Here is a 15860-nt window from a genome sequence, read left to right as displayed (position 1 = left end):
GGAACATACTATATGTACAGATTTGTTGTCAATGCATTATTAAAGAATGGAAACAAGTACTTACATGTATATGATACTTGATGTAAAAAAATAATTTAGTAAACATGCAAATGTTACATACCTGCAAAAATACTTAAAACTATTCAGAAATGTAGGATAATTACATTATATTGATCTAAATCTATTTCTCATTCAAAACTACATCATATATTAAATGTTCAAAATAAAGACTAAAATAACACAGTATTAGTTTTCTCGTTAAGCCATGCATTTTTCTTATAATACAAGTATGTTTTTAAGGATAAAATTACATTCTATACAAAGAAGGGTTAAAACAGGGCTGATGCCGTCAAGTTGGAAGTGTTCAAATGTTTGTGCAATTTTCAAAAAGGGTGATCCTTCAGACCCATCAAATTATCGTCCAATATCACTCCTAAAAACTATGGAAAAGGTCTTTGAACGGATTATATTTAAACATGTCTTTAACTTTCTCCGTGATACTCACTTCTTTACATGTTTTCAATCCGGTTTCATGCCCGGTGACTCTACCGTTAATCAACTAACATATATCTATAATAAGTTCTGCCATGCCCTTGACGAAGGTCTTGAAATAAGAGTTGTTTTCTTTGATATAAGTAAAGCCTTTGACAAGGTTTGGCACCGTGGCCTTTTGTACAAACTCGAACATGCAGGCATATGTGGTTCACTTCTTTCTTGGTTCTCAAATTACTTGGAATATCGTCGACAAAGAGTGGTTATTCCAGGAGCCTCTTCATCATTTTCTGAGATTAAGGCTGGTGTACCCCAAGGCTCTATTTTAGGCCCCCTTTTGTTTCTTATATACATTAATGATATTGTAAATGATGTCAATTCTAACATCAATTTATTTGCTGATGATACTAGTCTATTTGTCATAGTCGAAACACCCAAAGTTGCAGCTGATCAACTACAGTCCGATATCAACAAGTTGTCTCATTGGGCTGACAAGTGGCTTGTGAAATTTAATCCATCTAAATCCGAATCTATGGTGCTAACCAAAAAAAGATTAAAGCCCCTTCATCCTCCTTTGCAAATGTTTGATACAGTGATACCCTCTGTTGAATCCCATAAACATCTCGGAATACATATATCTGAAGATTGTAGTTGGCATGTTCATATTGATTGTATTAAAGATAAAGCTTGGGCTCGGATCAACATGATGAAACGGCTAAGATTTCAATTAGACAGGCGATCTTTAGAAGTTATTTATTTATCTTTTGTCAGACCAATCCTTGATTATGCAGACGTTATTTGGAGTAATTGCACCCAACATGAAAAGAATGAATTAGATAAAATCCAGACCGAGTGTGCCAGAATTGTAACTGGTTGTACACGTTTGGTTTCCTTACGTCTTCTCGAAGTTGAAACTGGCTGGGAAAGTTTACAAACTAGGCGCGAAAAGCACAAACTTCTCCTTTTCTTTAAAATGAAAAATGGGTTCACTCCTGATTATCTTTCAAACTTGGTCCCCCCAACAGTAGGGCAAGTATAAACAAGATCTCTCAGAAATTCATCTAAAATCTCCATTCCTAGAACTCGCACATCATTGTATATGAACTCTTTCCTTCCTTCGGCTATCTCTTCCTGGAATAGTCTTCCAGCTGAGGCATCTTCTTTAGATACCGTGTCTGGTTTCAAAGAGTATCTCAAGTCAGTTACTTCTAAATCTAGCAAGTTATTCTATTATGGGAAGCGTAAGCTTCAAGTCCTACATACTCGTTTACGAACGGAATGCAACTCATTAAACCATCACCTTTATGCGAAAAACATCGTATCTTCTCTACTCTGTATTTGCGGACGCCAAGAAACAACATATCATTTTCTTCTTTTATGTCCACTCTACTCCGATCATAGACTTTCTCTGATCGACTCAGTGGAAGCACTGACTGAAGTAACTCTTCGTTCACTATTGAATGGTGCTGACACTCTGACTGAAGAACAGAATTTCAAACTGTTTGATGCAGTCCACCAATATATTCACTTAACAAAAAGATTTGATTAATCGACTCCAGTTTAAATCCATCCTATGACTTTTACTCTGCCTTCCTTCTTTCCTTCTCCTATCTCAACATAGCTTATCATTATCTTCTTTTGCATTTTTTTTTTCATTATCTGATATTAAATTCCTTTAAATTTGAAATTTTACCACCGTTCTATCTAAAATCATCTTACTACTCTGAGAGCTATCATATTAATCCTTTATTTAGTAAAACCTGTATTTAATACTATTGCAAATAACCATTCAAGGAAAGGAACTTTATTAGTTTATTCTACCGTTCCAATCCTTTATTTTATATGTTTGTAACAAATGCTGTATTGTTGTTTTTCTGCATAATAAATATGTTTAAATTAAACTAAACAGGGCTGAGGTTATGAAGGCAGAGAGTACCACATAGTTCCACATAGAGGTTTGTAAGAGCGCTCCTTACCTAAGCAACAAGACCTGAATCACAATAGACCTAGGTGGAGCCCTCTGCTAACATAACGTTGCATAAGAGGGTCTGTTGATAGCACTCAATAGCTCACATCAAGTCAAATAAAGCACTTTGCCCAAGTTTCATCAAAGGCTGCATTTATGTTACAGGGATACGATGGTTATTATAATGAGTTTGATAATTATGCTGGAGTTGTACATATACATGTACACTTCTACTCACATAGCAGAACAGGCCTTTGCCATCTCGGGTTGTCTGAAAGGAGAAAGTTATATTTTCAAAACCTATGATAATAACACAACATACATTGACAGCAAATGAATATGCAACTCAGCTTCATCTATCATGCAGACTATCAGCTATTATACATGAGTCATATTTTGGCACTAAAGCATTTTTTTTTTCATAAATCTTATTATTCATAATTATATTATAAAAATGACTATAAACTCATTTAGAACCCATTGCACACTTCAATAATATTTATAAATTTATCATACATAGCAGTTGCTTATATGATGTTGTCTGGGGAAAACAGTTCTGTAGAGGAAACAAATGAAATTTTGACCAAATACTGTGCCTCATAAGATGTCAATTGCTATCTTTAAGAACTTTTGACAATTATTGCTACAACAATTTTAAACTTCATGTTATTTTTTTTCACCATATTCACATATATACTACGGTATTGTTTTTCCTTGCTCTACTGTCTTGCTCAACTTCACTCTTCTCCTAACAATAAAATAATTCAAGATTAAATATAATTCCAAATTGTTCAGTGATATCCTTAAATAATATAAAATATCATTATTTTGTATTATATTTAATGATAATATTAACAAGAGCTGTCACAGTATGTGACAAATGCCCCGGAATGTGACATTGACCTATGAACAATGTCAGTACATGAAAAGTTAAAGATCAAACAAAACCATATGGCAAGTTATTTTAAATTGCCTCTGAACATAAAAAAATACCACCCATACTTGACAACCTACATTCTTATGTCCTTATATTCAACATTCCATTGTGAATAAACACTAAGTGCATCTTTCACCTTAGAAGTAGGGACATGGGTGTTGCACGTGACACGTCGTCTTGGTATGCCGAACACATGTGGCAAGTTTTTTTAAAATCTGTCCATACGAGGGAAAGTTACAGTCCGGACACGACAACCTATACTCTATGTCCTTATATGCAGCATGCCATTGTGAATAAACACCTAAGTGTGACCTTGACCTTAGAGGTAGGGACACGGGTCTTGCACGCGACACGTCGTCTTGGTATGCCGAACACATGTGGCAAGTTATTTTAAAATTTGTCAATACAAGGGAAAGTTACAGCCCGGACACGACAACCTATACTCTATGTCCTTATATGCAGTATTCAATTGTGAATAAACACCTAAGTGTGACCTTGACCTAAGAGGTAGGGACACGGTTCTTGCGCGCGACACGTCGTCTTGGTATGCCGAACACATGTGGCAAGTTATTTTAAAATCTGTCCATACAAGGGAAAGTTACAGCCCGGACACGACAACCTATACTCTATGTCCTTATATGCAGCATTCCATTGTGAATAAACACCTAAGTGTGACCTTGACCTTAGAGATAGGGACACGGTTCTTGCGCGCGACACGTCGTCTTGGTATGCCGAACACATGTGGCAAGTTATTTTAAAATCTGTCAATACAAGGGAAAGTTACAGCCCGGACACGACAACCTATACTCTATGTCCTTATATGCAGCATTCCATTGTGAATAAACACCTAAGTGTGACCTTGACCTAAGAGGTAGGGACACGGTTCTTGCTCGCGACACGACGTCTTGGTATGCCGAACACATGTGACAAGTTATTTTAAAATCTGTCCATACAAGGGAAAGTTACAGCCCGGACACGACAACCTATACTCTATGTCCTTATATGCAGCATTCCTTTGTGAATAAACACCTAAGTGTGACCTTGACCTAAGAGGTAGGGACACGGTCCTTGCTTGCGACACTTTGTCTTGGTATGCCAAACACATGTGGCAAGTTATTTTAAAATCTGTCTATACAAGGGAAAGTTACAGCCCGGACACGACAACCTATACTCTATGTCCTTATATGCAGCATTCCATTGTGAATAAACACCTAAGTGTTCTTGACCTTAGAGGTAGGGACACGGTTCTTGCACCCGACATGTTGTCTTGGTATGCCGAACACATGTGGCAAGTTATTTTAAAATCTGTCCATACAAGGGAAAGTTACAGCCCGGACACGAGTTATTGAGCCGGACACACGGAAGGACGGACAGACGGACGGATGGTGCGATTTTAATATGCCCACCTTCGGGGGCATAATAACCAATCACAGTTATTCAAAATAGATATAACATGATATAAGACCCTGCCCTGTTAGCTTCCTCTATCTACATGTAAATATATAACCCAGCATAAACCATCACCAAACTAGTTTATATCCAAAACATAAATGGTACCCATAATAAGCCTAAGGCTATAATAAAATAGCATAAAAATAACTTGTAAATAAATTTGGACAATTAAAAGCAATATACCATAAAACCATACAATGAATGTACAATAACGTAGATTGAGTGGTGTTCCTGGCCTAACAAGTATTTCAGATAAAATATCAAACCAGAAACCTCCATTACAATTCTTTACAACACTCATGACAGAAATGCCTTTTAAAGCCTACAAAAACTCTGGCCGCTTCTATTATCAAAGATGGTCCTACATTATTCATTTTTTCAGCGTTGGGTGGGAATGACATGCAAAGAAAAATCTTTCCCTGGATACAAAGAATATGATATACCCTGATGGTCCACTATACAATACCTTACCTGTGAATGACTTTCAGATTTGTACAGTTTCTGTAATTTATGGGTATATATTTACAACATGATTTGTTTATTAATAGTACAAGAATCCAATGTCCTTTGTGTGTTGTGACCTTGACAAATTGTTACAGTAAATTCTGGATATAACGACACAAATTATAAAGACACCGGATAACACGAAACTCCGGATATAATGAACACAAATATTTTTGGCCAGATTTTCATCCATCTTTATTCTATGTAAAAAAATATTAAGTACTCTGGATGTAACTGAACTCTTGCTATCAGGCTATCTATGGGCATAGAAGTTAAAGTTTATAACAAACTGTTTTCTTACCAGAAATAAAGGGAAAAATATTTTGTAATTTTGTTGTTTTATTATTTTACGGAACTACATAGCCAAATTAAGTATTGAATAAAGACAATGGTACATTATGACAACAATTTTGTGATACAATTGCGGAGAAACTTGGCCAGAAAGACTTAGTTTAGTTTAACCATATTTATTTTACACTGATTGTGAAACAAGTTATTACAACATTATATTAATCACTCTCGTTGGCACAATTTAAAGGGAGAGTGTGGTCTTGTATTGGAAATTTCTTGGAAAGACTTAAGGTTGGTTTTATTATTTATTGACATACTTTGCTACATCGAAAACTTACATGAATCATTTTGTTAAAATATTGGCGATAATAATGTCATTGTTTGAACATTCGTGCACCAAACAATGACATCCTACTGTATAGTTATACTTTCAGAGGTGAGAAAATATGCTCTATGCTTTAACAAACACTCATTGATTAATTGATGTTTGAAGGGCATTTATATAACAGCGGTCATTGAAACCTACTCAAGATGCATACTGATATTGAATAAGTGATAGCGCAGTAACTGTTCCTTAAAAAGGAGGTAAAAATGCAAAGGTAAATAAATAGAAAAAGAAGAACTGTAATAGCAAAGTTAAATACCACAAATTTTATTTGAAAACAAAATAATGCCATGAAATGTGATTTCAATAATTGAACATTTGACCTCCGTTTACATATGTTAGAAACTCAGGCTATAGCAAACATGTGAAAGGTCCCGAGGAGTTGGTTGTATTTAGAGCTTACTGTATAAAAGAAGTAAAAATCTAATACTTAACAAGAGCACTGCAAGTGTTTGCCAATGTTCACCTGTATTTTAAGGGCAATAAAGGGGCATAGCTCAACTCTTGTGAAAGTTAGTTATAAACATGTGCGCATTGTCATGAGTAACATGTGTCCTAAGTTTCATGTGAATGTCTAGGAACATTTGTTACATATGGCCAAAGTTAAAGTTTGTGTATAAACACAACACCACTGTCAATAAAGCTATGACAAATCCATGACTTTTTTCCTTTCATGTAATGTTTTTGGACCTACCTTCAACTGGTAGTTGACCATTTCCAGAATACACTCCTCTGGTGGTGGATAATCCTCCGGATCCCCTTTCTTCTTCTTAAAGCCCTTCATATATTCTGCATTGGGGAACCGGATCCATTTTTCGTCATCATCCTGAGGTGATAAATCAAAATCATGACAACAACAGAAATAGAAAATTTGCAAGAATTTCGTAATAGCTTCAAATAATCAAGAATATAATGAACTACACATGAACATACCTGAGGTGGTAATGATATTGTACATTTGTTATAATAATTAAGTATTTCTTAAAAATAATGTTTATATGTCATGATCATAATATTTGATCTTACATCACATCATACCGATAGCTTAACGTCCTTGAAAGATGAGAATATAGCACCACAAATATCATTAAGAAATCTAGAAATGTTAGGAAGAAAAAATACTTGCAAAAATAATGTACCATGTTATTCATAAATATAACAAGAACATATACTTTAAATATTAACTCTGTAAATTTGAAAGGAGTGCAAAATGCAACACCCAAACCAACAATTTAACATCTGGCACATTTCTTTCATGTGCTTTGATTTTAACACCGAATTTTACCACTCATTCAAAACTAGTTATTACCTTTTGATATAAAAGGCATGCTAAGTTTAATTTTTATGTATGAAAAATGACCAGCACATTGACAAAATCGCTTAAATTATTAATCACAAATTGTGAATGCAACAGGATTTTTTTTATAAACTTAATCAATTACAATTGAAAAAAAAAAATCCCACAGCAATGAAACAGTTGTTAGTATTAACAATGGAAATAACTTCTGAACTTCAAACCAAACACATCTAAATACCATACCATAAAACATATTGTGCTAAAAAGGTAAATCACAATCTATTAAACATGCATGTAAATACTAGATGTTTGGATGCTAAATGACAATAATGTCGAGCCTTTGACCTGCAGACATGGGTCTTGCACGCAACATATGCTGTCTTTTAAGTTAGACATTGTGCCTAGTTATTTTGAAGTCCCCCAATGCATTTCAAAGTTACAGCCCGAACCAGCCAAAATACAAAGGACTTTGACCATTGACCCTTGAGTTTGACCTTGACCTTTGAATACACACATGGGTCTCATATGTGACTAAGTGTCTTTTCATTGTGACCACTTGTACTATTTAAAATCCCCCCATACATGGCCAATGTACAGCCTAACAAGCCACAACCAGACAGACGCATGCACTCATGAATGAACTGATAAACATACACCATACGCCGTTGAAGTGACTATGTTGAACTCACTGCAAGCGGGCTTGACAAAAATTCTCTACTTCTTTAAAGTATCACCAAAGAGTTACTGTGAAATCATTTATATTTGTAGGCTTAAAATTTTGTGGTTTTTCGAAAAAACAACAAGGTAAAAAATATCAAAAATGTGATTCTAAATCGTCTGCAAATTCTCCATACAGTGATCTCATGCTATATATCATCTACATCATGCAGCTTATGACACTTCAATGGGACAATATGTCAATTAATGCAGATACCCATGTCAATTATTACTCAATTATTACTTGATCTGTAATTTAGGGTAATATATTTATGATTTCACAGTATATCAAAAAGTGTAAACATACAGTCTAACACTATGGTATAAACCCATGATAAAAATGCAACAGAAAATCCCAATAATTGATTTTTAAATAAATAGAAATCAAACCCAAAATATAAATAAATAGAAAACAATTTTCAACTCTACAATTACTTCTTTTTCAAAATTTAAAGCTGGACAGCTGGCAGATCTTAGTCGACTTTGAAGCGGCTTAATCTTTTTCTCAATCTGATTTCTAGATTTAGCTTTATATTTTGGTCTGAATGTTTTTGTTCCATCACTTCTTGTTGAAAGATCACTTGCAGCTGAACCCCTTCTTTTAATGGGACTTTCTGATTTAGATGATGCTACTCTAGCAATTGGTGTTGACATTGGGTGTTTCTTCCGATATGACGCATTAAAGGCTTTACTAATGATACATTTGTTTTCAAACGTATTATTCCTTTCTCTTTCATCTTTTTCTTTTGATTCCCCATTTGAAACTCCATTAGGAACATTTTTGGAAGAATTCATTTTAACAGACCTTGGAAAATTCCAATCATTAATCCTATCGACAGCATTGTTTGTTTCTTGTAATACTTTATCATCACCATTTATTTCCAGCAAGGTCTTTTCAGAATCAGACATTCTTCTGATATGTCCTACACCCAAATCACCAGAATGTACATCATTTTTACAAACCACACCTTCTACTTTAGCAACTAAGTGTTCACTTGGACCACTTTTCTTGTTGAACACTTCTTTTATTTCATTATCATTATCAGGAAATGGCCATGGAGATGCTCTTCCTTGGAAACTTGTAGGACTAACTTCATTTTCTTCTTCATCATCATCACCTTTAAGAGGAATGATATAAATACTGACCATTGGTTTACTTGTTTCTTCTGCTTCTAGCTCAATATCATCATCAAAGTTCTCTAATTCGACTGTAGCACTAGCACCATACTGTGCTTCTTTTTGCTCTAAAGTTTTGTCCACCAGTTTACTTTGTTCTTTTTCTTTCTTAATATAATCATCGGAGTTCTGTGCAGAAACATTAGCACTAGAAATAGCAAAACACTTTGCCTCTTTCTGTTCTTCTAGTTTCTCAACAGCATTGAATTTCGCTTCATTATCAAATTCATTACTGTCATTCTCTTTTGTAGTAAAGTAATCCATACTTTCTGTATCTTTCAGTGCCTTAGTATCCATTTTTCTAGCATTTTTGTTCAAATTCTTCTTAGCATATGAAGGTGTCCAAATGCTTCTTCTAATCTTGCTTGATTGATAGTTTTCTGGTGTCCCTAGTCTCTTATCTTCTGATTTAGTTTTGTCTTGTTTTGCTGAATGCTTTCTGATGCATCTTTGTTTCTTTCCAGATTTAGGGATTCTCCAGCCTCCTGGACTTCTATTATCTGACATGTTTGACTTTCTATCAATCTCTAGTTTGATGGCCTGTTGTCAACAAAACATCAGTATACATTTTCAATGATAACAATCCAAATACAACAAGTTTCTGGGAATAACATAATCTAGATTACAAATTAAGGTCTTGGATATTATTATAACACATTACAATTTTTTAGACGTTACCCTTCAAAAAATCATGCAATATGTGATTCTTTGCAACTGGGACCCAAAACCAAAACATTTACAGTGTTCATGAATCATGCTAACACCAATCTGGGCAAAACGGTGACACATGCATGTATGTTAAACATTCCAACTGAGGTGAACCCATCACAACTGTGTTCTGAATCTTACCCAGTCTTCCCATATATCAAAACAGTGGAATTTATGCTTGAATGTGAAAATGTATCAAATAAACAACTGCTTACTGATATTGTCATGTATAGAATAATTACAATTACCATAATTGCTACACGCCTGTAATAGAAATTTTGGATGATTATATCAGAGGTGTACCAAAGCAACTGTCAAATTGAGCCAAAGATGTTGACGCAAAAAAAATACATTGATATATACCAAAAAAATAAAAAAAATGTGCATGTATAATTCTGACATTCTAAACAATATATTTTTGGGCGTTTTTGAGAAAGTTAAAAACATTTGATTTTGAAAAAATGACCTTTCAGTGTGACCTTGACCTTTGACCTACAGACATTGGTCTTGCATGCAACATGCTACCTTCTCATGGTGAAAATCTGTGACAAGCTACTTTAAAATCACCCCAATGCATGGCCAAGTAACAATCAGGACAAACCATCATTGGACAGACAGATGGATGGAGGTACACACCCTCATACACTGAACCGCCATTGCGACAACTATGTTGAGCTCATCACAAGCAGGCTTGACAAGATAGACTCTTGCCTTATGTAAATGTTGCACTATATAAACAAGTTCACATAATTACTACTAATTAATTAAACACCTAAATCTAACATCAATCTGTAAAACAAAGAAAACACAGCATGTTAGCTTAAAACTAGTTTAAAACATCACAATTGAAGCAAAAATTGGTAAATTTGCCACACAGGTCCAGATTTTTAAATAAACACAATTATATCAAAATTCAATAAAACAAGGTTATTCAGGTCTTTTGACATCAAATATTAGTCACATGAAAACTTAAAACCCTCAACACATAGATACCTTGTGAGTACCTCATAAGATATATCAGAATCATAATCATTTTCTGAATCGGACCCATCATCATCGATACAAATTCCAGTATCATTATTTTCATTAGCTTGCACACTTTTATCCAAGTCAAAACTATTCTCAGGATGTGATCCAAGATAAGAGTCATCAAAAAATCGGGGGCTAAAATCCCCTAATACACTGTCCTCAGCTTGAGATGTGTTTGCAAGGTCAGGGGTTGCAGTCCACGTGCATGTTCGTGAATTCATGCTCTGAACCTGTAGAATAATCATGAAATAACAAGAGCATTATGGGGCAAACACCAACCATGTCTGTTATGGATGAAAGGGGCAAAACTTGACAATCATTAAATCCAGAGTTACCAGCCTTGCTATACATGTATGAATTGTCTTTTGCGACATGTGTAACAAGTTTCATTTGAATACATGTTTTGAAAGTTTTTCGAGTTATGACCAAGGTAAAGGTGACAGTGCGGTCACAGATGACAATGACACCAAGGATATGACACCTGAAACTATTTTCTTCAAAAGTAAGACACGCTACAGTGCTAAAGTATGACTTCTAGCTCTTAAAATTAATATTATACTTAATAAATTTAGCTTGATTGGTTGTATTTATACTATTTATTTCAGCCTGATTGTGATGAAATCTGATTGTAGGTTGTAGAATCATGCTAGAGTTTAAAGACAATAAGGCTGTCAAACTCAAGACTGTGTCGGACATAGAATCTCCATATTTACAGGTAAAAATAAAGTACCATTGATTGGGCATGAATTTTCTGCAAGAGGCATTTTTTCATAGCATAAATGCATATAGACTACCTGAAAAAAGGCTTTAATTCACAAATAATGTCATCAAGCTGAAGTAGGACTACACTAAAACATATACATTTCTTTTTCAGTAATGCCAATAATACAATGTCTGTGAAGATTAACTAATACAACTGTAACTGTTATGCTTTTATTATTTTGAAGCAATTAGGCCAGTGGGTAACCTAATTGAATATAATTATTATTTTGTCTGCAAAGCAATGACTCCATTTACAGGACTAATCAGTCAAAGCAATACATTTTGACAAAGTGTCTTAAACTACATAATGGTGAAATCAATAAATGACAAATTCAGTGAACTTAACAGTCTACAGTGTTAACATATTTGTTTAAGTAACTATCATTTTTCACTTAAATGTATTGAATTTCTTCAATATACATCACTATTGAAACAAACGGTTTAATAAAAAGTAATTAAATAGATCTTGAGAAGACAAACCAAGCCTTAAATCATCTATCATATATTAATACATGATGCACTGGAATGCTCACATGAATGATTGCGCAAACATCAAATATTGCACTTCTCCTTTCATCTGGAAACTCATTGGCAATTTCAAGAACTTGATACGGTAACCATATATTATACAACATATATCATATTGGACCACAGTGGTCACAGCTTAAAACACTCATTAAATTGATGTAAATATCACTGTACTATAATTAAATTCCCAGAATCCTTTAGCAGCAAAGGTTATCCATTGTGTAAAATGTTATAGATATAGAATGTCAATAATACAACATTTTGTTAAAAACAAAACTGGGTATATAATTATGTTAAGCAACATTTTGAGTACAGGTAATCATATAATTGTGTGAAAAGGAGCAACATGTTGAAATCAATCTGAAAGTGACAATTTATTAACAGTCATATATTGTGTGGGGTCATCATTATAAACAAAGAATTGAAAGTGAACACTCAATAAGAGTCTGGGTACCACTTACAAAGTCATCATCTTCTGTCTCTGTTTCTGTCATCTGTGATAGATCATTAGTTTAAATTTGGACATAAGACATTAAGAGACTCTTTTGGTCACTCATTGAGACTGAGATTGCCTGCCAATAAGCCGAAAGGATGGAATAAATTCTTTCAGACACAAATAACCATGTGCCTGTCTCAATCAAGATCATAACATAAGGACACAACGCAATGCATAAACGGTGCCTAAATAAACAACCGGTATCACGACTTCAAAATTTAAAAATACTTTTACATTGTAAGATATTTAATAACGGACAAAAATTGGAACTTGGGTCATTTGAAACATCTGATCACACAAGGTTTAAGCCCGCGCCGCAGTGTCCTCGAACGATCACAGTTATACTGTAAATGATCGCAGATTTAGTGTAAATGTTTTGTTTTTAAGATGATAAGGTACATTTATATATTCAAAATTGCTTGTATATTGTTTAATTTGTATAATATATGCATTGATTTATCGGTTGACACTAATTTATTTGTCCACATGGACAAAGGCCTTCTGGATATTCTGTAAATAAATCTTTTATCTATATTAAATTTTTAGTTACTGTAGTATACTCTTGTAAATATGCAATAAATATTATGTACATACATCATCTTGACTTTTATTGTCCATCCCTGAGGACCCAAAACCAGACAACAGGGACTGTTTTGGTTTCTCCTTTTTCTTCTTCTTCCTGGGTGGAGGCTCTGGTGTCCATCGAAATGGCACCTGATTCAATTATAGACATGCATACTATTGGTTATGAAATGAAAATTTAAAGTTAAAAAATACTGCATAAACAACTATTAATCAGGTACACATATAATCTATGCCCAAGTGTCTTATGAAAGTTTCATAAAGTACAATGAAGGTGTTTAATTCATCAATATATGATAAAATATGGCAAAACATACTGATATTTCTTTTCTGTCACAGCGTAAGTAAGTACTGTAATGAATTAAGACAGGTGATCATAAAAACATTTACATTAATAATTTGGCCTTCCCATCTAAATAAAAAACTGTCACCTGTGTAAGCACATCGTTGTCCTCTACTTGCAGATACTCTGCACGCTCCCACAAGAACCAGATGTCATGGCTAATCAGTCGCCACAGAAGATCAAACACCTGTAAATAACACATGAAATATCCATAGAGTATGAACAGTCAGCAAGTTATGTTCAGAAAATAAATTAAATGTAATACAAGTTTGGTCACAGGCTGAATTTTGTGCTATTAAGCCCATTAATAATTGAATTGTTTGGATGAAGCATTTATTGAAAAAGGGGCATACATGTTAGTATGGTTTATATTTTATGTGCAATGCGAATGGAAATTGTGGTACATGTATTGTATAAAATATACAATAACATTATGTTGACAGTAAATTGAAGAGAAACATTTTTGCTACATGAATTAAATCTACCCTTTTTCTTACAGGTAAATGCAAATCAATGTTAACAATGACCATAGAAAGTATATCAAAATAAATTAAAACGAAGATAGGAGTTATATCATTACATGGTCTGCACTTCTCATCGCAAACAATCTAGTATCTATGTGTACATCATCAGGAATTACTCGGCATTTCTTTAACTCTTCAACCACCCAGTCAACTCTTGTCTGCTTTTGCTGTTCTGTCAAGCTGGCAAATAGAAAGAGTCATCTGGGTTAAGAAACTCAACTTATAAAGCTATCCATTTACACACATAGATGCATTTTGAAATATCACCTAGAATTCTGAGTAGATATATTTACAAGCTCTGAACTTGATAGCCATGATCAATTTCAGATCCTGAAATGTTCACTAATTGCCGCAAAGAATAAACTTTAACAAAATAGAAATCTTTAACTTACATGTAAAGCAGTAAATATAATCAATATTGTACATATAATGGTAGTTACCCATCCATGTTTTCAAGTCTTTTCAGATTTCTGCCAGTAAAACTTTCCACAAAATACTTCATATGTGTTCCGTTCAGAAGATCCATGAGCACATTGTTAAGCAGCTGGTTATATGGTGTGAGGCGAAGATTCACCCAGGCTGTAAAGCCGTTGATTTTAGTCCTCATAGACATCCTGATCTTATCTTTGATTCCTAGTTATGCAGTTATAGACAGACCATATGAATCTGGAAAAATAATTCCTACTGCATGTTAAAACAACATGTTTTAAAAGCAACACACTTGTGTTTAACTGAACAATAATACAAGTGCACATAAGTAGGTTGAAGACACTCAGTGTACTGGTTGGAAAGCAGGGTCTGGCAGTTTTGACAGACTTTTCTCATTACAATGGTATTAATTGAAATAATATACTTCTAGTTGCACAAACTAGGGGTCAATGTGGTATGATTGTTTATTATTAAATTTGTGTCATCATGAAGCTGGCTCCAAATTGAGGCACGAAAGGAGGCAATCCATGAGGCCTAATTCAAGCTTAATGAGAAGCATGCAGTACTCGGCATTTTCTACGTAAAACCCTGATTACAAAATAAATATTGGCTTTGTAAGACTGATTATAAAAGAACTCAGCAATAAATGGGTATTTATCCATTTGTTTCATTAAAATATCATAAACCAACTGCACATGTTGGTGTTGTACTTTATAATATACTTGTATTTCAAGACAGACACTTAGATGAGCTTAAAATGTACCAATGCAACAGCCAATTTCTTCTAGCAAATTATTAACTGATTAAACAAGTTACATACTTTTATTGAAATCATAGTAAACATAATTGTAACACGTTAAAGTTTATTTCCCGAACATGCTTTAAATTATTGATATCCAAACAATGACGGCAATTTCTAACCATTAGGCTGTTAGGTTCCATGTAATTTCTGTTTCTTGGTCGCCATTTGTAAACAACTTTATGCAAATGAACATCAAATGCAAGGGAGGTCACTCTGCAATAACAAAGTAACTTTTACGGATTTTGTACGCATTAAGTACTATGCGATTTCATTTAATAACTCAATAGTCAAAAACATAGTATTGTGCAGCATTTCCATAAGCAAGGGTTATGATTTGGTGCAAAAGTATTATTTTGCACTGTCCGAATTTCAGCATTTGGGTGTTATTGCGAAGTACGCCGACTGCATCGAACTGACCAATCAACTTAGCATTACCATAT

The 15860-nt window shown here is 34.0% G+C and overlaps 1 protein-coding gene across 8 annotated transcripts in view; it reads right to left on the bottom strand.

Annotated features, from left to right (window-relative positions):
- The window catches only part of LOC128231667 (uncharacterized), a 39074-nt gene extending 23279 nt beyond the window's left edge, over window positions 1-15795 (bottom strand). The window contains exons 1-9 of one of the 8 annotated variants that reach the window (XM_052944722.1): window positions 15540-15795; window positions 14630-14855; window positions 14246-14369; window positions 13754-13852; window positions 13335-13454; window positions 10930-11184; window positions 6722-6853; window positions 5319-5348; window positions 2697-2729 (exon numbers count right to left, since the gene is read on the bottom strand). In XM_052944722.1, the coding sequence (XP_052800682.1) occupies window positions 2697-2729; window positions 5319-5348; window positions 6722-6853; window positions 10930-11184; window positions 13335-13454; window positions 13754-13852; window positions 14246-14369; window positions 14630-14802 (966 nt within the window). In that variant the 5' untranslated portion in view covers window positions 14803-14855; window positions 15540-15795. The other 7 variants (XM_052944726.1, XM_052944724.1, XM_052944723.1 and 4 more) reach the window with 7 other exon arrangements.
- Window positions 15796-15860: the final 65 nt, after the last annotated feature.

This window comes from Mya arenaria, chromosome 4, assembly GCF_026914265.1.
Source record: "Mya arenaria isolate MELC-2E11 chromosome 4, ASM2691426v1".
Lineage (NCBI taxonomy): Eukaryota > Metazoa > Mollusca > Bivalvia > Myida > Myidae > Mya > Mya arenaria.
Note: the sequence above shows the minus strand (reverse complement) of the source record. Positions and strands in the feature narration are given on the sequence as shown.